The sequence below is a fragment of the Cydia pomonella genome, chromosome 27 (assembly GCF_033807575.1).
Source record: "Cydia pomonella isolate Wapato2018A chromosome 27, ilCydPomo1, whole genome shotgun sequence".
Taxonomy (NCBI): Eukaryota; Metazoa; Arthropoda; class Insecta; order Lepidoptera; family Tortricidae; genus Cydia; species Cydia pomonella.
The window spans coordinates 2,679,250-2,702,913 of record NC_084729.1 but is presented as its reverse complement, the minus strand read 5'-3'; the positions used below and the strand labels follow the sequence as shown (position 1 = coordinate 2,702,913).

Sequence of the window (23,664 nt, the reverse complement as noted above, 5' to 3'; positions counted from 1 at the left end):
GTGTAGTGTGTGTAGGCCGAGGTTTAGCTAGGTCGTCCAGTAATAAGTTTGAAATATATTATAGTTAGACCGATTTAACAATTATGCGTACGAAACTCTTCTAAAGATCCTGGTCTATGAAGCAAATTGACAGATGCGGCGCATATATCTAGATTTAGTAATTATTTTATAACAATATATATGTTTTGCCTACAGCAAAGTCCAGCGGAGATACTTCCAACGGCGGATCCTCGCTGATAAAGTCTTCATCTCAGCACAAGAGCAAGGCTGAGCAGAAGTCTGAAGGTAACGATTGGTTATGGCGAAAGGTATTTTTTTAAGGCCTCTACAAACGTTGCAACACATGGCATGCGATTTTGGATAATAGGGAGTATTATATGCAATGTTCTGTCGCCAGAGTGCAGCACTAGCACCTTTATTTAACCATAGAGTAACTTATATATACTGTGCCTTAAACTGATTTTTGACAAGTTTTTACAGATAGAAAATATGACATTGATGCATCAAGGCGGTTTGTTTACAACTATCTCTATCTCATTTATCTCTTTGTCGCTCGAATATGCAAGAGTGATAGGGAGGTTAGATAACGAAATTTCGTTTTTTTTTGTTTCGCGATACACCCGTGATGATGATGTGATCCAAAGAGCATATAATCACTACGTTTTAAGAGACGGGACTTCCATACTAGCGAGTGGAATCAGGTTGTTTCGCAAATCATTACCAAAATCTACGACAAAGAACTGTCAAGGAACCATAATACCAACATAACCCATTTAAATAGTGTAGTACGCTACACGCTTGCGATTCTTATCGATATCGATAAAATGGGGAGGGTTGAAACATAAGCTCCTGTCTACAAATTTTGTACTCGAAATCAGGTTAGCATCGAGTCCACATTTAAGTTGGATGTTATATAGTGGGTAGTTCTTTGAGTGGACTAATATCTGGTCGGGCTTAATGTGGACCCGAATTATTTTAATACAGTTTTTAAGTCGTGTTGTTTTATTTAAAGCTTTATTTTCAAAATGTTCTGCACATACATGTTTCAATAAATGTAACTTTTCTATGGGAAGATGTATCGTCAGGTCTTCGTTCCCAACAAGTTTCACCCACTGCCTGCATCTGAAAACATACAGTTAACATACCTTGGACAAACATGACTTTATCTACAGTTTATATTCCAAGTATTTGCTAATGAGATGATCAACTGTTTATTTAGCGCTAATATGCATCTATAAATCATGTTTTTCGGCATCCAGTTATCAACAACCCTTTATCAATGCTCTAACTTTTTATGTATTTATATGTCTGTTAATCATGTGAACCGGTCTGGCCTACTGGACAGTAACGCTGCCTATGAAGCCGATGGTCCCAGGTTCAAATCCTGGTACGGGCATTTATTTGTGTGATGCATATTTGTTCCTGAGTCATGTGTTTTCTATGTATTTATATGTATATATCGTTGTCTAAGTACCCACAACACATGTCTTATTGAGCTTCCTATGGGATTAAGTCAATTTGTGTAATAATGTCGTATAATATTTTTTATTGATCACAAAAAAAGAGATTCATTTACTTATAATTAATATATTAAATAATTACTAGATTAAAAAATATATATCAAATAATGACCATTAATGCATAGATGATAGATCATTTTCCATTGAAAATCTTCGACGAATTAATTTTGTGTCATATTGCATGAAGTTCTCAGGAAATTTCACATATTTTATTTAATTACTTACACTGATATACAAATAAACACAATTATCGATAGTTTTAGTAGTAGATAGTTCTAGTTCACAGCTAAAAATAATATAAAATATCATATTTTGGATGTGTTTAAAGCCTGCTGCACCAAAATAAGGTCAAAAGTATCTAAAGCAATACGTACCGGTCTTTATCCAAGGGAAATTTCGCCATAAAATTCCTTTTCGTGATTTTCTCGAGTGGCTCGCTTGCCACATATTTCACACTTAGTAAACCGTTTTCTCGGTGGCATTGTAACAAAGTCGCTCTTTACTCTGATCACGGTTCACTATTTTCTATATTTTCACTAAATAATAAAGAAATTGCACGAAATACCCGAACAAAACATTGAAGGCTTCATAACAAACAAAACAATTAGGCTGACAGTTGACTTGATGTAAACTTGACAGATTAAATAGCACTGACGTTTTATTTTTCTTCGTTGGCAAAGATTTGCGAAACAAGTTCCATACAAAACTTATTTTGTTCCTAGTTGCGTCAGCCTGATGTGATCCGTCTGCTCGTTTGCCTCCTGTATCATAAAAAAAAAACCCTCAGATTGTGATGGATTGTGGTAGTGGCGCCCTCTAAGCAGAGTTTCGCGTAATTTTCCCTATTGCCGGCTAAGTAGGAGCAACGAATCGATCGATCAAATGCGGCAATGTATCGGTAACATGGAAAGGCCATTAGAATTATAAAACCACGCAAGATATTCAGATTGTAAATCAGACACTCAATGCAATTAAATTTGATATAAATAGTGAGTAAAAATCATCACTTTAGATTATTTCATTTTGAAATACTCGATGCGATGAACTTATTTCAAATTAATACCGTATGTTGGTTCGATCGAACGCGGCCCGTCGCAATCTGTTAGTCGTACATAAAAATAAATTTTCACAACACCAGCTCGGAAAAGATCTCTTCATTCTTCAATAACTGATTAGATAGTTGCATTTTATTCACAAGACTGGAAAAGTAATTTGAAAGCAACGCCGATGATTCCACTTTTAGAACCAATATTGTAATATTTTGCTTGGCCGTGTATCAACATCTGCTTTTAAAATTGTCTCGTGTTTCCGATACTATGAAATTCAACTGAGTAACATTATTGTATTTTTCAGAGCAATCCTCCTCGTCGTTGCTAAAACGCGGCAATGGAGAATCCATCGTCAGCAAGAAGAGCTCCAAGTCAGCGAAGCAAGCACAACAGGAGTCATCAGATGGTATATATAAATACATATACGCCAACCAGAGTCAATTTCCGGCCTCGTGACCGTGGTCTACTTGATTTCGCGAACCGTGTCTCACAGAAAATCCCCACTTGTTCGCCCTTTACCCCTCCTGAATGTGCTCTTAGCATCAGCGCCCGAGTGTGATTTATTTGCTGGCAGGTGGAGCGAAGTGCGAGATGAATTGTTGAGGTTCTGTGAGAGGATGGATGCACGTCCTTCAACTGTTTGAATGTGGTTGTTATATCTTAGAGTGGTAACCTGCCTAGAAACTGTCGATGCCTAATTAGTAATTGTACATAATATTATTAGTTAACCTATTTTTGTTTCAATTTGTTTGTAGTTTTGCAGTGACTTAGTATATACTGTTATGCTGTACAACTATTTTGGAAATTAATAATAATAATATAACTTAAACCTTTATGTATACACGACATTATTGCCTGTACATACATTAAGATAGTGTGTACATATTTTGGCACTTTCTCCGTGCCGATATTTAATAGGTATCTTGACTGTACGTAACGTAACTGCGAATGCAGTTTGAACAATTTTTACATCTCCACTAAACTATTTATTTTATCACTTATCTGCGATTTAAGACGGTCGCGGGAGAGCAGTTCTTCAGATACTAAGAAATTCAACTGACATTATTGTGTTTTTCAGAGCAATCTTCGTCGTTGCTAAAACGCGGCAATGGAGAATCCATCGTCAGCAAGAAGAGCTCCAAGTCAGCGAAGCAAGCACAACAGGAGTCATCAGATGGTATATATAAATACACATATTGTATACGGCCGATTTTCCGCAACTGGACGACTTGCGCCTATTTTGCGTGATATGTTGGGGGTGGGCTAGTCCTGCCAGCCCAGCTCCTCGAGGAATCCTATCAAACCTTTAATGTAGAGTAGGACCTCGGGGAGGGGTCTCTCGGAGATCCGAGATGTTTAGCCCTGTATGGAGTAACTCCGCTGCATTCCAGCACCACGTGAGAGGCTATTTCTTCTGTCTCCATGCATCCTCGGCACAGGGGACTGTCTGTGACACCTGTTGTAAAAAGATGTTTGTTAAATAGTCCATGTCCATGACCTGTTATGACACTGGTTACCATACTCAGTCGGACCTTCCCTAGTCGCAGGAGCGCCCTTGTGAGCTTTCCGTTGATGCCAGTCATGGCTTCTTTTGCCTGTCTGCATCCAGTCTGGTTCAGCCAGTGTTCTGTGTGTAGTTTCCCTGTACGTGCCAGCAGCATTGAGCGTACCTTGCTAAACGGTATCGGAAGGATCGGTTCCGAACACATAATTAAATACACATAACTTAAACCTTTATGTATACACAACATTATTGCCTATACATTCATTAAGATAGTGTGTACATATTTTGGCACTTTCTCCGTGCCGATATTTAATAGGTATCTTGACTGTACGTAACGTAACTGCGAATGCAGTTTGAACAATTTTTACATATCCACTAAACTATTTATTTTATCACTTATCTGCGATTTAAGACGGTCGCGGGAGAGCAGTTCTTCAGATACTAAGAAATTCAACCGACATTTTCGTGTTTTTCAGAGCAATCTTCGTCGTTGCTAAAACGCGGCAATGGAGAATCCATCGTCAGCAAGAAGAGCTCCAAGTCAGCAAAACAAGCACAACAAGAGTCATTGGAAGGTATATATATAGATACATTATTGTATATAACTATAACCTGCAAAAAAAGATAAAAAGATAAGATAAGAGCTCAACGAGGGGAGGGAGGAGGTTAGGGTCGGCAACGCGCATGTAACTCCTCTGGAGTTGCAGGCGTACATAGGCTACGGATACTCCTTACCATCAGGCGGGCCGTATGCTTGTTTGCCACCGACGTAGTATAAAAAAAATTGCTGGTAAAAATATTATTTATAATATTAGATAAATTGTTGTTCGAAAAGTGTCTTCTTTGGAGCAGAGCAGTTTTAAAATGGTTTATCCCCAGCGACCTCAAATCATGCTCGTTTCACAGCGTCCGCCCTCAGCCAGAAGATCAATCGAGACGGCACCGTGACCACTGCTCAGTCCCGCTCTGCAGACAAGAAGAGCGCTGCTTCTGAGAAGAAATCCGGTAATTCCTACTTATTTACTAACCTGTTTTTCATCATTTTTCAGTTGGCCTAGCCATTTAACGGCCAAGATATAAAAAATACACGATTCAAGCTTCATACCCTCTTTAAACTCCTAAAAAATCTGCATAAGGAAAACATAGATGAAGTTGATAAAATTTAGATCTAAGCTATAATCGAGACCAAATCCTATCATACCGTAATATTCTAAATTTATTTAGCAAATTTCATGGCATTTATTTACGCCTTAGTATCTTTAGTAGGTAGATTACCAGTGATCGGAACTATGGGAGTAAAATTTCAACAAAACTTATCAAGCGGACGTAAAAAGAGTGCTTATAGCCTTAAAAATATTCGACTATCTATTAATGTAAATATTTTTATGGCTGTAAGTACTATACTATTCCTATCCCTATGGACATGAATATTTTTAGGGCTGTATGCACTATTTTATGTCCGCTTAACAAGTTTTGTTAAAGTTTTACTCCGATAGTTCCGATCACTGCAAATCATAAAATCCATGTCTGTGTTTTGTAGAAACCTCCGATATTACCAGACAAGGCAAGGATGGCAGCAAGATCACTAAAAAAAGCAGCAAGTCGAGCGAAAACAGAGCTCAGGCTCAAGAGAAATCTGGTAACACTCGATACACATACTTAAGTCATTATCAACAAACGAAACCACAAAATAAAAATATTTAAAAAGATCGTATCTATAACTCTGTATTTTTAGGTATTTAAATAAGTCACAAAATCTAACCTCAAATGGCTTCTTAATCCAGTTGAGGGTAGATGAAAACATAACATGATCAAATAATTCATTCATTCATTTTTTTATTCAATAACAATATTACATTACATTACATTCTGTTATGTCGGTTAAAGTCAGGTCGTTCAGTCACAGATCCAGACGGTTTTGTATTTGGTTGGTTAGGTAACCAATGTTATAACTACCCGAAAATGTACAAATTGTTGACTTTTATTTAAATACCTAAAGTTACAGAATATTAATACAAAGGGCTTTGTAAGAAACTTTGCAAACATGCCAAGGCACACGTTAGCGTATACTTTTTTTTTGCGATAGACGCAGCGTTGAACGCATGCGATCACAGAATGTACCTAAGGAAAAATGACAATTTGATGCGCTTACCGCGTCAAACAATACACGGACATTTGATTTTCTGATATACAATTAGCGTGCGGCAAACGCATCGCGTTTAACGCTGCGTTTATCGCGTAAAAAAATCGCGCGCTTAATGACGGAAAGTTTTTAATACGAGTATACCAACTTTTATCCCCATAGAGCAATCCAAATGGTCCATCAAGAATGAAAAGACCGGCGAGACTGACGTCGAAGAGAGCCAGGAAAGGAGCCAGAAATCCCAATCTCAGCAAAGCAGCGGTGAGTTACACAGGAATCTTTAGTTTGACAAGCTATTTCCGTCAGTAGATAAAGGCGGCAAATTAAAAAAAAATAGACACGAAAGAAGACGCGCCTTCCATAGAAAATTTGAATTTCGCGCCTTTTTCTACTGAGAATTTGGGTTGGCAGAGTATATTATTTCATATTTTTGTTTGTTTTCTTTCTTATAAGGGGTTTATATAGACGCCTGTCATATATCCGTATGATTATCTGCTTATATATGATAATACACAATCTAAATAACTTTAAACCCCGTCCCAGTGGTAACCTTTCATACTACCTGTTGCATATGTGTGCCTGAGGCTGCGTCCACACGCTGTTGGTTGTTTAAATATATGTCAGTACGCTAACGGCCGTCAGTGGTTTTACTCGCTCCGTATTTATCAGTGGCGACGAGGATGGGATGGGAGCGAGTAAAACCACAGGTAGGTAGAGTAGGTACGATGGGTGGATCGTTTTTGTTCGGGGGTCTGACTAATAGATGCATTGGGAAGGCAACTTCTCAAGCGCATATGTCAATCGAACAACAAAGTATTTAAAGCCCTAATCATTTAATTATTTGTTTTTAGAGTCTTCTGAAACTGTAGAGAAGGGAGTCGACAATAGCAACTCCGATGATATAGACACGGGTAGGTACAACTATATACAGGACTTCGGCAATATCGACAGCAATATTACCATTAATAATAAGGCATTATTAATAGTAATATTGCTGAATTAATGGATATAACGGCTAATGCCAGGGCGTTGAGCTTTGGAAGTTTAAACTTACTTGGAATAATGTTGGAGCAAAGAAGAAGAGGAGATCACGGAGAGCGTACATGGATCATGTAAAGGGAAAACTCAACGTCAGTTCGTATCAGGCTGTAAAGACGGCATTTGGATTTTATGACGTTAATCCTTTTAAGCCAAATCCAATAGAGCAAATCTATGCTGAAACGGGGGAAACCTATGCTGGCGCCAGCTACAAAACCCTTGACAGTTCAACATTCTTTGGAACTAACTGTTCAATAACTGAGCGTCAGTATGTTCTACATATTAGATAAACAAGCAGCCATTATTAAGATTAAGAATTTGATATGAATACCTATTTAGTATACACACTTATTTGAAAAAAATCTTTTTCATTTATTTTTACAGAAAAACACAGGCTGGTCGACATAAAACTGCCGAGTAAGTATCACAAACTATACAAGAACCATGAAACACTAGTTAAATAAATAAAAACTTTTCATTAACATCTTACTGATTCTCACCACATATTCACATTACCATACCTACACATATTCACGCTAGAACAGCATACGAGTAACGAATGTGGTTATTAAATATGGTATTCATATCGAATTCACAGGAAACGAAGAATACGACATTATTACTGAGGAAGAGGATGGCATTGTTGTCATGAAACTTGTGCCGAGGTCAAGGACTGAGTGTAAGTGTATACAATTAAAAATATATGTGGGAAATCGTTGGCGTATCAGACTAGCGACAGCACATCAGAACCTTCAATAGTGGATGACGATGGCTTTTAATGAAATACGATTTTCAACTCACAGTATTTATTGAGCAAGACTGATTACAAATCATAGCACAAGCCAGTGGGTTAGACCCAGGAACCGCCACCGACGTCATCTTCTCTAGTTTCCATCTGCTATGGAGTGTGGAATTAAGAGGAGTGGCATCTCTTATGGTAGAACTGTTGCAAAAGTGTCCAGCTGTCAGCTATAAATAATAGTTCCAAATCTCTCCAGAGTAGCTAAGAACCTAGGCGTTATTGACGGAGGGAATTGCGCTGTCTATGATTTGATTTTTTTGTTCAAGTACTCTAGGTATTGTAGCACCACCTATTTAAAGTTTTTTGATGACACTTTTTGGTACATGGAGATTTCGTTCCTTATATCTCCACCTTCCGTACCATCTGCAGAATGATTGACAGCATAACTTCAATTGTTCTCGATATCAATTGTTTTAACAGCGCACTCTATGACGCCTTGGCGAAACTGCGTCGAACGCCACTCAGGCCGCGTAGCCAGCGTGCAAATCGCTTACGCTCCGTAGCGATCGAAACGCAACTGTTACCGTCGCACTAATATGGAAGAGTGAAAGAGAGACAAAGCGATTCGTTGTCGAAGCGATAGCGATTGTCACCTTGGCTAGGCTGGCAGGTGTAACGTAACACCCAGCTTGCTCTATTGGTCAAATATGGCGTGATGAATAGCCTCCTAAAGGCAATAGATGGCACATTCTGTCGTTCTCCGACATATATATATTTAATATGTATATAATATCGCATTCAAACTAGCGATAATCTGGCAACGCTAGCCACTGAACATGCTAGACTGTTCACATAACTACTGAGATTTGGACACGCTCCGAAAACGTATGGGTATAATTGGGGCCTGTGAGAAAAATAAAACAATATTATTAGGGTATATATTACTTTCTTTGAATTATAAATACGCCCCAATTCTAATCATATATAATCAATCAATACTAATGCCCGAATCATATAGCTCTTCTCTAAATGGTACAAAGAGAAAGTCTGTTCTCAATGGTACAGAGGCCACAGAGGGGCATACGTTGTATGTAAAATTTGAGCTCAGCTTGAGGGCATCTGCCTCCTACCCCTGCCTACCTGCCTACGCCTATGTGTGCCCTCTCTAGGGAAAACCTAGGCTGCAAAGTTCCTCCCGCATAAACATTTCGCATAAAGTTCGCTAATAAATAAATTATATGGACGGTAGGAAACCTACTCTGAACTGTTACGTAATAAAATCAAGATAGTTAAAAAAACTTTTCGCTTGCAGGGTACCGCAGGACTCACCAGTCCAGCAGGTCACGAAGTTCTTCGTCCGAAGAATCTAGTAAGACTTCACGCCACAGAGGTATGTTTGTTCACTAACAATATAGGTCATACTAACAAACCAATTTTCATCGAGAATATTATGACTAGGGGCCCATCTCTCGAATTGTATTAGACTAATATTATTAGTCCACGAACTGTCAAATTCCATGGGTTACCATGGCAACACACCAATAATATTAGACTAATACCTACCGTTCGAGAAATGGGCCCCAGAAAGCCAAAATTACACATGTCGCCAAATGGCAGCTCGAATGAATAAATAATTTCTTTATTCAGGCAACTCAGTGGTCCACATTTGTTGGTTCCATAGATATCTTATAAGCTAGGTTATTTCTACTCTAGAAAAACTATTGCATTTTTTTCTAATTTAAATAATAAACATCCCCGGAATGGGGGTTTAACCTTTTGAACGCTTTATGTCCTAAACACAACCATCACTCAAACGCCAAGCTCCCGGGCGCAAAGGAGCTAATGTATACCTTGAAAGTTTTTTTTATACTTCGTCGGTAGCAAATAAGCATACGGCCGCCTGATGGTAAGCAGTCTCCATAGCCTATGTACACCTGCAACTCCAGAGGAGTTACATGCGCGTTGCCGACCTTAACACTCCGCACTTCCGTTGAGCTCTGGCAATCTTACTCACCGGCAGGAACACACCCCTATGGGTAGTGTTATTTGGGTGCGGTTTTCTGTAAGGTGGAGGTACTTCTGCAGTTGGGCTCTGCTCTAGATCTGGAATGACATCTGCTGTGCTGTGCCCTACCACATAAAGCGAGATGACATTCACAATGCTTATACCTGTCTTTTGGACGTAGTTTAAAGACGTACCCACCCGGGTACTCGGGGACCCAGGGGACCTCGGGTCAAAGTACTTGAAAGTGTGAAGGTTTGACAGCGTACGTCATGACACCTATACCTAGTGATCCTTGGCGCTGCGGGCACGACTAGTAACGACGCTTTAGGGGCTCTTGGCGTTGAAAGGGTTAATAAAGGCACAGGACATGTTAATTGTTATATATAAAGAGACTTGTCTCTGTTTGTTAAGCTATGAGAGAACAGTATATACTTTTGTCGTAGTCTGATAGTGATTCCCGGTTCAGACAGGCGCTTATTTATAATTCTTTGAAAGCAGTTAGTAGTATAAAGAAAAATGAAGTTTTCTTTCAGTAAAATTTCCTATCTACAGTATATAAAAGGTAATCACGATTCATATTCCGGTCGAATTGAGTCCAGTGATTCTACTCGAAATAACGAAAAACAGTAAAAATTATGAGCTCTTTAAATATTTAACTCTCAGCTGTTGGTTTTTGTATTTTTGACGACCGGTTTGGCCTAGTGGGTAGTGACCCTGCCTACGAAGCTGATGGTCCCGGGTTCAAATCCTGGTAAGGGCAGGTATTCGTGTGATGAGCAATGGATATTTGTTCCTGAGTCATGGGTGTTTTCTATGTATTTAAGTATTTATAAATATTTATATATTATATATATCGTTGTCTAAGTACCCTCAACACAAGCTTTATTGAGCTTACTGTGGGACTCAGTCAATTTGTGTAATAATGTCCTACCATATTTATTTATTATTTATTTATTTGTATTTTACAGTACATATGGTACTACGTACTACTTTACCGCACTAGTGCGAAAATTAGCATATTACGTTACTGTGCCGAACATTTAAAGGGCCATATGTACTGTAAAACGTTGTACGATACATGTGCGAATAAGTAATTCGCAAATCATGTCGATTTAAAATACTCCCTTCGGTCGTGTTTTAATTTATCGCCACTTCGTTTCGAATTTCCTATTTTTCACACTTGTATCGTAATGTATTATTAACGCATGGTTGCAATATTAAATAAAACTTTATTTAACAGGTAAACCAGGAGGCCCAGGCGCTCCGGGACGCCCAGGCACTCCGGGAAGCCCAGGCACTCCGGGAGGCCCAGGCGCTCCGGGAGGCCCAGGCACTCCGGGAGGCCCAGGCACTCCTGGAGGCCCAGGTACTCCAGGAGGCCCAGGCGCTCCTGGTGGACCAGGTGCTCCAGGTGGACCAGGCGCTCCAGGTGGACCAGGCGCTCCAGGAGGCCCAGGCGCTCCAGGTGGACCAGGCGCTCCAGGTGGACCAGGCGCTCCAGGAGGCCCAGGCGCTCCAGGAGGTCCAGGCGCTCCAGGTGGAGCAGGAGCCCCAGGAGGCCCAGGCGCTCCAAGTGGACCAGGCGCTCCAGGAGGCCCAGGCGCTCCAGGTGGACCAGGCGCTCCGGGTGGACCAGGTAGGCGCACAGCTAGTGCTGCCCTCACTTTGTGGGGTTTTCTTAACTAAACCTTATGGAGTTTTATTAGTTCAAACGATGGGGCTAGCATTGATATGTGACATTCCACAAATATTTGTCATTAAATCATTTCGCCCGCAATTACACTTATGTGTTTTCTCTAGGAGGACCAGGCGCTCCAGGAGGCCCAGGCGCTCCAGGAGGCCCAGGCGCTCCGGGTGGACCAGGTGCCCCAGGCGGTCCAGGCGCTCCGGGTGGACCAGGCGCTCCAGGAGGCCCAGGCGCTCCGGGTGGACCAGGTGCCCCAGGCGGCCCAGGCGCTCCGGGTGGACCAGGCGCTCCAGGTGGACCAGGCGCTCCGGGTGGACCAGGTAGGCGCACGACTGGTGCTGCCCTCACTTTGTGAGGTATTGTAAACTAAACCTTATGGAGTTTTATTAGTTCAAACGATGGCGCCTGGGCCTCCGGGAGGCCCAGGCGCTCCGGGAGGCCCAGGCACTCCGGGAGGCCCAGGCACTCCTGGAGGCCCAGGTACTCCAGGAGGCCCAGGCGCTCCTGGTGGACCAGGTGCTCCAGGTGGACCAGGCGCTCCAGGTGGACCAGGCGCTCCAGGAGGCCCAGGCGCTCCAGGTGGACCAGGCGCTCCAGGTGGACCAGGCGCTCCAGGAGGCCCAGGCGCTCCAGGAGGTCCAGGCGCTCCAGGTGGAGCAGGAGCCCCAGGAGGCCCAGGCGCTCCAAGTGGACCAGGCGCTCCAGGAGGCCCAGGCGCTCCAGGTGGACCAGGCGCTCCGGGTGGACCAGGTAGGCGCACAGCTAGTGCTGCCCTCACTTTGTGGGGTTTTCTTAACTAAACCTTATGGAGTTTTATTAGTTCAAACGATGGGGCTAGCATTGATATGTGACATTCCACAAATATTTGTCATTAAATCATTTCGCCCGCAATTACACTTATGTGTTTTCTCTAGGAGGACCAGGCGCTCCAGGAGGCCCAGGCGCTCCAGGAGGCCCAGGCGCTCCGGGTGGACCAGGTGCCCCAGGCGGTCCAGGCGCTCCGGGTGGACCAGGCGCTCCAGGAGGCCCAGGCGCTCCGGGTGGACCAGGTGCCCCAGGCGGCCCAGGCGCTCCGGGTGGACCAGGCGCTCCAGGTGGACCAGGCGCTCCGGGTGGACCAGGTAGGCGCACGACTGGTGCTGCCCTCACTTTGTGAGGTATTGTAAACTAAACCTTATGGAGTTTTATTAGTTCAAACGATGGCGCAAGCATTTAATATGCGACATTCCACAAACATTTGTCATTAAATCATTTCGCCCGCAATTACACTTATGTGTTTTCTCTAGGAGGACCAGGCGCTCCAGGTGGACCGGGCGCTCCAGGTGGACCAGGCGCTCCAGGAGGCCCAGGCGCTCCAGGTGGACCAGGTGCCCCAGGAGGCCCAGGCGCTCCGGGAGGCCCAGGCGCTCCGGGAGGCCCAGGCGCTCCGGGTGGACCAGGCGCCCCAGGAGGCCCAGGCGCTCCGGGTGGACCAGGAGCTCCAGGAGGCCCAGGCGCTCCAGGTGGACCAGGAGCTCCAGGAGGCCCAGGCGCTCCAGGTGGACCAGGCGCTCCAGGAGGCCCAGGCGCTCCAGGTGGACCAGGCGCTCCGGGTGGACCAGGTAGGCGCACGACTGGTGCTGCCCTCACTTTGTGAGGTATTGTAAACTAAACCTTATGGAGTTTTATTAGTTCAAACGATGGCGCAAGCATTAATATGCGACATTCCACAAATATTTGTCATTAAATCATTTCGCCCGCAATTACACTTGTGTTTTCTCTAGGAGGACCAGGCGCTCCAGGTGGACCGGGCGCTCCAGGTGGACCAGGCGCTCCAGGAGGCCCAGGCGCTCCAGGAGGCCCAGGCGCTCCAGGTGGACCAGGTGCCCCAGGAGGCCCAGGCGCTCCGGGAGGCCCAGGCGCTCCGGGTGGACCAGGTAGGCGCACGACTGGTGCTGCCCTCACTTTGTGGGGTTTTCTAAACTAAACCTTAATGAGTTTTATTAGTTTAAACAATGGCTGTTTTCTCTAGGAGGACCAGGCGCTCACTTTGTGGGGTTTTCTAAACTAAACCTTAATGAGTTTTATTAGTTCAAACAATGGCGCTAGCATTGATATGCGACATTCCACAAACATTTGTCATTTAATCATTTGGCCCGCTATTTTACTTATATGTATTCTCTAGGAGGACCAGGTGCTCCAGGAGGCCCAGGCGCTCCAGGTGGACCAGGCGCTCCAGGTGGACCAGGCGCCCCAGGAGGCCCAGGCGCTCCGGGTGGACCAGGCGCCCCAGGAGGCCCAGGCGCTCCGGGTGGACCAGGAGCTCCAGGAGGCCCGGGCGCTCCAGGTGGACCAGGCGCTCCAGGAGGCCCAGGCGCTCCAGGTGGACCAGGCGCTCCGGGTGGACCAGGTAGGCGCACGACTGGTGCTGCCATCACTTTATGGGGTATTCTCAACTAAACCTTATGGAGTTTTATTAGTTCAAACGATGGTGCAAGCATTAATATGCGACATTCCACAAACATTTGTCATTAAATCATTTCGCCCGCAATTACACTTATGTGTTTTCTCTAGGAGGACCAGGCGCTCCAGGTGGACCAGGCGCTCCGGGTGGACCGGGCGCTCCAGGAGGCCCAGGCGCTCCGGGTGGACCAGGCGCCCCAGGAGGCCCAGGCGCTCCGGGTGGACCAGGCGCTCCAGGAGGCCCAGGCGCTCCAGGAGGTCCAGGCGCTCCAGGTGGACCAGGCGCTCCAGGAGGCTCAGGCGCTCCAGGTGGACCAGGCGCTCCGGGTGGACCAGGTAGGCGCACGGCTAGTGCTGCCCTCACTTTGTGGGGTTTTCTAAACTAAACCTTATGGAGTTTTATTAGTTCAAACGATGGGGCTAGCATTGATATGTGACATTCCACAAACATTTGTCATTAAATCATTTCGCCCGCAATTACACTTATGTGTTTTCTCTAGGAGGACCAGGCGCTCCAGGTGGACCAGGCGCTCCGGGAGGACCAGGCGCTCCAGGAGGCCCAGGCGCTCCGGGTGGACCAGGCGCCCCAGGAGGCCCAGGCGCTCCGGGTGGACCAGGCGCTCCAGGAGGCCCAGGCGCTCCAGGTGGACCAGGTGCCCCAGGAGGCCCAGGTGCTCCAGGAGGCCCAGGCGCTCCGGGTGGACCAGGCGCTCCAGGAGGCCCAGGCGCTCCAGGAGGCCCAGGCGCTCCAGGTGGACCAGGTGCCCCAGGAGGCCCAGGCGCTCCGGGTGGACCAGGCGCTCCAGGAGGTCCAGGCGCTCCAGGTGGACCAGGAGCCCCAGGAGGCCCAGGCGCTCCAGGTGGACCAGGCGCTCCAGGTGGACCAGGCGCTCCGGGTGGACCGGGCGCTCCAGGAGGCCCAGGCGCTCCGGGTGGACCAGGCGCCCCAGGAGGCCCAGGCGCTCCGGGTGGACCAGGCGCTCCAGGAGGCCCAGGCGCTCCAGGAGGTCCAGGCGCTCCAGGTGGACCAGGCGCTCCAGGAGGCCCAGGCGCTCCAGGTGGACCAGGCGCTCCGGGTGGACCAGGTAGGCGCACGGCTAGTGCTGCCCTCACTTTGTGGGGTTTTCTAAACTAAACCTTATGGAGTTTTATTAGTTCAAACGATGGGGCTAGCATTGATATGTGACATTCCACAAACATTTGTCATTAAATCATTTCGCCCGCAATTACACTTATGTGTTTTCTCTAGGAGGACCAGGCGCTCCAGGTGGACCAGGCGCTCCGGGAGGACCAGGTGCTCCAGGAGGCCCAGGCGCTCCGGGTGGACCAGGCGCCCCAGGAGGCCCAGGCGCTCCGGGTGGACCAGGCGCTCCAGGAGGCCCAGGCGCTCCAGGTGGACCAGGTGCCCCAGGAGGCCCAGGTGCTCCAGGAGGCCCAGGCGCTCCGGGTGGACCAGGCGCTCCAGGAGGCCCAGGCGCTCCAGGAGGCCCAGGCGCTCCAGGTGGACCAGGTAGGCGCACGACTGCGATATGCGACATTCCACAAACATTTGTCAAAAAATCATTTCGCCCGCAATTACACTTATGTGTTTTTCTCTAGGAGGACCAGGCGCTCCAGGTGGACCGGGCGCTCCAGGTGGACCAGGCGCTCCAGGAGGCCCAGGCGCTCCAGGTGGACCAGGTGCCCCAGGAGGCCCAGGCGCTCCGGGTGGACCAGGCGCTCCAGGAGGTCCAGGCGCTCCAGGTGGACCAGGAGCCCCAGGAGGCCCAGGCGCTCCAGGTGGACCAGGCGCTCCAGGAGGCCCAGGCGCTCCAGGTGGACCAGGCGCTCCGGGTGGACCAGGTAGGCGCACGGCTAGTGCTGCCCTCACTTTGTGGGGTTTTCTTAACTAAACCTTATGGAGTTTTATTAGTTCAAACGATGGGGCTAGCATTGATATGTGACATTCCACAAACATTTGTCATTAAATCATTTCGCCCGCAATTACACTTGTGTTTTCTCTAGGAGGACCAGGCGCTCCAGGAGGCCCAGGCGCTCCGGGTGGACCAGGTGCCCCAGGCGGTCCAGGCGCTCCGGGTGGACCAGGCGCTCCAGGAGGCCCAGGCGCTCCGGGTGGACCAGATGCCCCAGGCGGCCCAGGCGCTCCGGGTGGACCAGGCGCTCCAGGTGGACCAGGCGCTCCAGGAGGCCCAGGCGCTCCAGGTGGACCAGGTAGGCGCACGACTGGTTCTGTCCTCACTTTGTGGGGTTTTCTAAACTAAACCTTATGAAGTTTAGTTCAAACGATGGCCCTAGCATTGATATGCCAAATTTCCAAAAACATTTGTTATTAAATCATTTGCCCGCATTTACCCTTGTGTTTTCTCTAGGAGGACCAGGCGCTCCAGGTGGACCGGGTGCTCCAGGAGGCCCAGGCGCTCCAGGTGGACCAGGCGCTCCAGGAGGCCCAGGCGCTCCAGGAGGCCCAGGCGCTCCAGGTGGACCAGGCGCTCCAGGTGGACCAGGCGCCCCAGGAGGCCCAGGCGCTCCGGGTGGACCAGGTGCCCCAGGAGGCCCAGGTGCTCCAGGAGGCCCAGGCGCTCAGGGTGGACCAGGTAGGCGCACGAATGATGCTGCCCTCACTTTGTGGGGTTTTCTAAACTAAACCTTATGGAGTTTTATTAGTTCAAACGATGGGGCTAGCATTGTTATGTGACATTCCACAAACGCATCTCGCATTTACCCTTGTGTTTTCTCTAGGAGGACCAGGAGCTCCAGGTGGACCAGGCGCTCTAGGAGGCCCAGGCGCTCCAGGTGGAACAGGCGCTCCAGGTGGACCAGGCGCACCAGGAGGCCCAGGCGCTCCGGGTGGACCAGGCGCTCCAGGAGGCCCAGGCGCTCCAGGAGGCCCAGGCGCTCCAGGAGGCCCAGGCGCTCCAGGAGGCCCAGGCGCTCCAGGTGGACCAGGTGCCCCAGGAGGCCCAGGTGCTCCAGGAGGCCCAGGCGCTCCGGGTGGACCAGGCGCTCCAGGAGGCCCAGGCGCTCCGGGTGGACCAGGTAGGCGCACGACTGCGATATGCAACATTCCACAAACATTTAGCAAAAAATCATTTCGCCCGCAATTACACTTGTGTTTTCTCTAGGAGGACCAGGCGCTCCAGGTGGACCGGGCGCTCCAGGAGGCCCAGGCGCTCCAGGTGGACCAGGCGCTCCGGGAGGCCCAGGCGCTCCAGGTGGACCAGGCGCTCCAGGAGGCCCAGGCTCTCCAGGTGGGCCAGGTAGGCGCACGACTGGTTCTGTCCTCACTTTGTGGGGTTTTCTAAACTAAACCTTATGAAGTTTAGTTCAAACGATGGCCCTAGCATTGATATGCCAAATTTCCAAAAACATTTGTTATTAAATCATTTGCCCGCATTTACCCTTGTGTTTTCTCTAGGAGGACCAGGCGCTCCAGGTGGACCGGGTGCTCCAGGAGGCCCAGGCGCTCCAGGTGGACCAGGCGCTCCAGGAGGCCCAGGCGCTCCAGGAGGCCCAGGCGCTCCAGGTGGACCAGGCGCTCCAGGTGGACCAGGCGCCCCAGGAGGCCCAGGCGCTCCGGGTGGACCAGGTGCCCCAGGAGGCCCAGGTGCTCCAGGAGGCCCAGGCGCTCCAGGAGGCCCAGGCGCTCCGGGTGGACCAGGTAGGCGCACGAATGATGCTGCCCTCACTTTGTGGGGTTTTCTAAACTAAACCTTATGGAGTTTTATTAGTTCAAACGATGGGGCTAGCATTGTTATGTGACATTCCACAAACGCATCCCGCATTTACCCTTGTGTTTTCTCTAGGAGGACCAGGAGCTCCAGGTGGACCAGGCGCTCCAGGAGGCCCAGGCGCTCCAGGTGGACCAGGCGCTCCAGGTGGACCAGGCGCCCCAGGAGGCCCAGGCGCTCCGGGTGGACCAGGCGCTCCAGGAGGCCCAGGCGCTCCAGGAGGCCCAGGCGCTCCAGGAGGCCCAGGCGCTCCAGGAGGCCCAGGCGCTCCAGGAGGCCCAGGCGCTCCGGGTGGACCAGGTAGGCGCACGACTGCGATATGCAACATTCCACAAACATTTAGCAAAAAATCATTTCGCCCGCAATTACACTTGTGTTTTCTCTAGGAGGACCAGGCGCTCCAGGTGGACCGGGCGCTCCAGGAGGCCCAGGCGCTCCAGGTGGACCAGGCGCTCCGGGAGGCCCAGGCGCTCCAGGTGGACCAGGCGCTCCAGGTGGACCAGGCGCCCCAGGAGGACCAGGCGCTCCAGGTGGACCAGGCGCTCCAGGTGGACCAGGCGCTCCAGGAGGCCCAGGCGCTCCAGGAGGACCAGGCGCTCCGGGAGGCCCAGGCGCTCCGGGAGGTCCAGGCGCTCCGGGAGGCCCAGGCGCTCCGGGAGGCCCAGGCGCTCCAGGAGGACCAGGCGCTCCAGGAGGACCAGGCGCTCCGGGTGGACCAGGCACTCCGGGAGGTCCAGGCGCTCCGGGAGGCCCAGGCGCTCCGGGAGGCCCAGGCGCTCCAGGAGGACCAGGCGCTCCAGGAGGACCAGGCGCTCCAGGTGGACCAGGCGCTCCGGGAGGCCCAGGCGCTCCGGGTGGACCAGGCGCTCCGGGAGGCCCAGGCGCTCCGGGTGGACCAGGCGCTCCAGGAGGTCCAGGCGCTCCAGGTGGACCAGGCGCTCCAGGAGGCCCAGGCGCTCCGGGAGGCTCAGGCGCACCAGGAGGACCAGGCGCTCCGGGTGGACCAGGTACGCGCACGACTGGTGCTGCCTTCACTTTGTAAGGTTTTCTACTATTTGTTATTAAATAATTTCACCCGCATTTACACTAATGTGTTTTCTCTAGGTGGACCAGGCGCTCCGGGAGGCCCAGGCGCTCCAGGTGGACCAGGCGCTCCAGGAGGACCAGGCGCTCCAGGAGGTCCAGGCGCTCCAGGTGGACCAGGCGCTCCAGGAGGACCAGGCGCTCCGGGAGGCCCAGGCGCTCCAGGAGGACCAGGGGCTCCAGGAGGCCCAGGCGCTCCAGGGTGGACCAGGCGCTCCGGGAGGCCCTGGCGCTCCAGGTGGCCCAGGCGCTCCAGGAGGACCAGGCGCTCCGGGAGGCCCAGGCGCTCCGGGTGGACCAGGCGCTCCAGGAGGCCCAGGCGCTCCAGGTGGACCAGGCGCTCCGGGAGGCCCAGGCGCTCCAGGTGGGCCAGGCGCTCCAGGAGGTCCAGGCGCTCCGGGAGGCCCAGGCGCTCCGGGTGGACCAGGTACGCGCACGACTGTTTTCTGCCCTAACTTTGTGGGGTTTTCTTCGCCAAATCTTATGGAGGATAATAAGTTCAAACGGCGCCGCTAGCATTGATATACGTTATTACACAAACATTTGTTATAAAATCATTTCGCGGCTACTTTACATTCATGTGTTTTCTCTAGGTGGACCAGGCGCTCCAGGTGGACAAGGCGCTCCGGGAGGCCCAGGCGCTCCTGGCGGACCAGGCGCTCCTGGAGGCCCAGGCGCTCCGGGTGGACCAGGCGCTCCGGGTGGACCAGGCGCTCCGGGTGGACCAGGCGCTCCAGGTGGACCAGGTAGGCGCACGACTGGTGCTACCCTAATTATGTGGGCAATACAAAATATTTGTTATTAGACGATTTCGCCCGCATTTACACTGATGTGTTTTCTCTAGGTGGACCAGGCGCTCCGGGAGGCCCAGGCGCTCCTGGTGGACCAGGCGCTCCAGGTGGACCAGGCGCTCCTGGAGGCCCAGGCGCTCCAGGAGGACCAGGTGCTCCGGGTGGACCAGGCGCTCCAGGTGGACCAGGCGCTCCGGGTGGACCAGGCGCTCCAGGTGGACCAGGCGCTCCAGGTGGACCAGGCGCTCCGGGAGGCCCAGGCGCTCCGGTAGGACCAGGCGCTCCAGGAGGCCCAGGCGCTCCAGGTGGACCAGGCGCTCCGGGAGGCCCTGGCGCTCCAGGTGGACCAGGCGCTCCAGGTGGACCAGGGGCTCCAGGAGGTCCAGGTGCTCCAGGTGGACCAGGCGCTCCAGGTGGACCAGGCGCTCCGGGAGGCCCAGGCGCTCCAGGTGGGCCAGGCGCTCCAGGAGGTCCAGGCGCTCCGGGAGGCCCAGGCGCTCCGGGTGGACCAGGTACGCGCACGACTGTTTCTGCCCTAACTTTGTGGGGTTTTCTTCGCCAAATCTTATGGAGGATAATAAGTTCAAACGGCGCCGCTAGCATTGATATACGTTATTACACAAACATTTGTTATAAAATCATTTCGCGGCTATTTACATTCATGTGTTTTCTCTAGGTGGACCAGGCGCTCCGGGAGGCCCAGGCGCTCCAGGCGGACCAGGCGCTCCAGGAGGACCAGGTGCTCCCGGTGGACCAGGCGCTCCGGGAGGCCCATCAGGCGCTCCAAGTAGACCGGGCCACCCGATCAGACCCGGCAAGCCAGGCCATGGGAAGGTCTGTGTATGCTACGACAGCATCGAAGATATCCCATGGAACGTCCGCCGCCAGATTGGAGTTCAGTTTTAAATTGAATTAAGCGACTATAATAAAATAACCCATTTTAACACAGTTACGATGCACGAAAAACGAACGACAAACAACGGAATTTTAAATCATTTTATTTCAAGACATAGACTATATTTATTTATATTGAGCAATGTAAAAACGTAAAAAATAAATGCTATATATGTTCCTAAGTAAATTGTATTATTTTGACACACAGGTCCTATTTCTCGAATAAGTATTACAATATACAAGTCCTCAATACATATTTTTAACCTTTTGAACCTACAATGGGTCACTTGTTGTCGTAGACACAATGTTTCTCAAAGAAATGCTTACTTACTACAAGGCGGTTCTAATAAGTTATATAAAAGGTTCATTTACTACTGCAAAAAGTAAATGCAATCGTCATAGCAAATAACATCTTAAAAGAAAAGGGGACTTCCGCTTCTCCATACAAACGTAGTATTTTCCTCTCTGAATATTGACATTACAAACTTTTTACACGTGCAGCCTGTGGGTAAGCTTTACTCAGAGGTCCTATAACACCTTAAGGGTGCAGTACAACAACATCCTCAGGATGCTGCTGAGGATGCCAAAGCACTGCAGTGCATCAGGCATGTTTGCCGAGGCACGGGCGGATGACTTTTTCGCCATACGGCGGAAAAGAATTGCCTCGATGCTAAAGCGAGTGCGTGGCAGCAGCAACTGTATGCTGAGGGTGTTGGCGGAGCGCCTGGACTGCCCGCTAACAAAGTACTGGATTGATGTTGGTCATTGGTAGGACCAAGTAGTGAATAAATTATTTTCACTGCTTACTTCTGGCAATGGAATGTTTCCCATTTTTTTAAACTTTTGTTTTTCATTATACTTAGTATGTAAATGAACTAACATAGTCTTATTAATTTCTTTAAGTTTCACTAATACTTCTAGGGACACTTATATGTCTGAAATAAACAATTTTTATTTTTATTTTGTATGGGAAATATTTTTACATAATTTCTTGTGCATTAACCGTAGCTGTACCCCTACGTTTGACGGGTTTGATTGTTGATTTTCGAATATGGTAAAAATTTGGCGCGAAAAACAGATTTGATAGGTACAAACTTTAAAATGCTCTTTACTCTTATAATAATTATAAATTCGAAAATAAGTCAAACGTAGAGCATAGCACGTTGATATACATTACAGTGTGGTAAAATATTTTCAATAATGTTAATAGGGACCGTGCGCGTTGGAGGCTCTGCCATCTTGTGGCCTGAATCGGAACCATAAACATATACATTTACACGTCATGTGTTTTCTTGTGCATAGTCGGTTCTGCCAACTTGTGGGCTACATCGGAACAATAAACTTCACATTTACGCCCGCGCCGAAAATCTGACGGCTCCTGTGCTGCCTCCTACAGTTCATGCACGCTCCCTATATCCAGAGGAAAATGAGAACTAGTTTGTTGAGGACTTTCGTCAGTGACAAACGAAAATGTCAAGGAATCAGACATCAGACAAGAGGGTGGGGGGGGGCGACATGACCGAAAGGGATAGTCTTATGTATCTCTCAGTAGGAGTAGCAGAAAAAATCATTATTATTGTTTGTCAGCGTCTCACTTTTTTAGTGCCACCATGAATAATAGTTATACCACCACCATTTCCACTTTTTGATATTTAACATATTTAACACATATCAGGGAAAGAATAAGGATCAAAGTCAAATGGCGCTCTAAAAGTTTTAATCATGTGTCGAAAGATCAATCAATCAATCAATCAATCAAATCATTTATTCCGCATAAAATGTGGTACATAAGTTATTTACATTAATCATAGGAAACACACATTTTACCAGCAACTGGCATGCAAAATAACACAAAAAATAATATAATATAACAATAAGGAACAAAAAAAAACATAAACCATAAAACATAAATCTAAGATACTACAACTAGATATTTACAATGTCAATATTGAAATGTTTATATAAAAACTTAAATAATAAAATCACGACTTATAATAATCAAAATAATCATTAATAGAATAGAAGCATTCTTGTATGAGCCATTTTTTAAGTCTAGATTTAAATAAGTTAAGTGGCAATTCTTTAATGTCATCATGCAATTGATTGTAAATACTAACTGACATACAATAAGCGTTTTTCCCATACAATTGCGTCTTTTTAGGCGGAATTACAAGACGATTTGGGTACCTCGTATTAAATTCACATACGTCCCTTTTTTACTAAAAAGGTCTGGGTGTAATTTTACAAATAAACAAACTTCGTATATGTACATGCTTGGCACTGTCAACAGTTTTAAATCTCTAAAGAACGGCTTACAAGATGTTAAGATATCTATATTACAAATGGCCCTTACACATTGTTTTTTGGGCTATCAATGCTTGTGTTGTATGACTTGAGTTACCCCATAAAAGGATTCCATATCTTAGAAGGGAGCCAATATATCCATGATAAGCTTGGATGGCAGTTTTCTCTTGTACTAACTCTTGATAGTTTCCATAAAGCGTATGCAAATGAATTTATTTTGTTACATAAATTATTAATATGTTCGCTCCAAGAGAATTTGTCGTCCAAGCATAAGCCTAGAAATGTGGTATGACAGGACTCTGTTAGATTTTTATCTTCAATGGTTACTGTCAGGGGTTGTTTATTGCCGTTTTTGTTTATAAATTGTATAAATGTCGTCTTATTAATGTTTAAATTTAAGTTATTATTGCGTAACCAAGTAGTTATATTTGAAATTGTCATATTTATGTCATTGTTATAGGTACTGCTATCATTACATGGTATAACAATAGACAAATCGTCAGCAAAAAGTGTACAATTATGATCAGTTATATTTGGCAAATCATTAATATATAGAATAAAAAGTAGAGGCCCCAAGATACTCCCTTGGGGAACAGCTACATTATTTATTATAGTAGAAGATTTGTACGACATTACTGTATTTGCAGAATCAATTTGGGTTACTTTCACAAATTGTTTTCTAGCGTGCAAGTAGTCCTGGAGCCATTTATTCGCTACTCCCCTTACACCATACT

At 48.1% G+C, this 23,664-nt stretch overlaps 1 protein-coding gene and 1 long non-coding RNA gene across 2 annotated transcripts; both read left to right on the top strand.

Moving 5' to 3' along the window:
* The first annotated feature begins 83 nt into the window (after positions 1 to 83).
* On the top strand, positions 84 to 20,829 carry LOC133532823 (protein FAM186A-like). The gene is made up of 23 exons (XM_061871673.1): positions 84 to 87; positions 196 to 285; positions 2,874 to 2,975; positions 3,648 to 3,746; positions 4,550 to 4,648; positions 4,953 to 5,078; positions 5,614 to 5,712; positions 6,379 to 6,477; positions 7,068 to 7,127; positions 7,853 to 7,911; positions 9,309 to 9,386; positions 11,242 to 11,412; positions 12,079 to 12,339; positions 13,907 to 14,077; positions 14,242 to 14,403; positions 14,685 to 14,927; positions 15,730 to 15,972; positions 18,839 to 18,915; positions 19,098 to 19,368; positions 19,634 to 19,642; positions 19,786 to 19,821; positions 20,146 to 20,181; positions 20,409 to 20,829. Exons 1-23 carry the CDS (start codon positions 84 to 86, stop codon positions 20,646 to 20,648), a joined length of 2,835 nt encoding a protein of 944 aa, XP_061727657.1. The 3' UTR covers positions 20,649 to 20,829.
* On the top strand, positions 16,355 to 17,376 carry LOC133532618 (uncharacterized). The gene is made up of 3 exons (XR_009801730.1): positions 16,355 to 16,607; positions 17,014 to 17,166; positions 17,307 to 17,376. It is a non-coding gene; the product is annotated as an uncharacterized LOC133532618 (long non-coding RNA).
* Positions 20,830 to 23,664: the final 2,835 nt, after the last annotated feature.

Coding starts and splice junctions, on each gene's coding strand:
- LOC133532823 (XM_061871673.1), top strand. Junction 5,079..5,613: donor TGCTTCTGAGAAGAAATCCG/GTAATTCCTACT, acceptor TGTGTTTTGTAG/AAACCTCCGATATTACCAGA. Junction 7,912..9,308: donor GCATTGTTGTCATGAAACTT/GTGCCGAGGTCA, acceptor TTTCGCTTGCAG/GGTACCGCAGGACTCACCAG.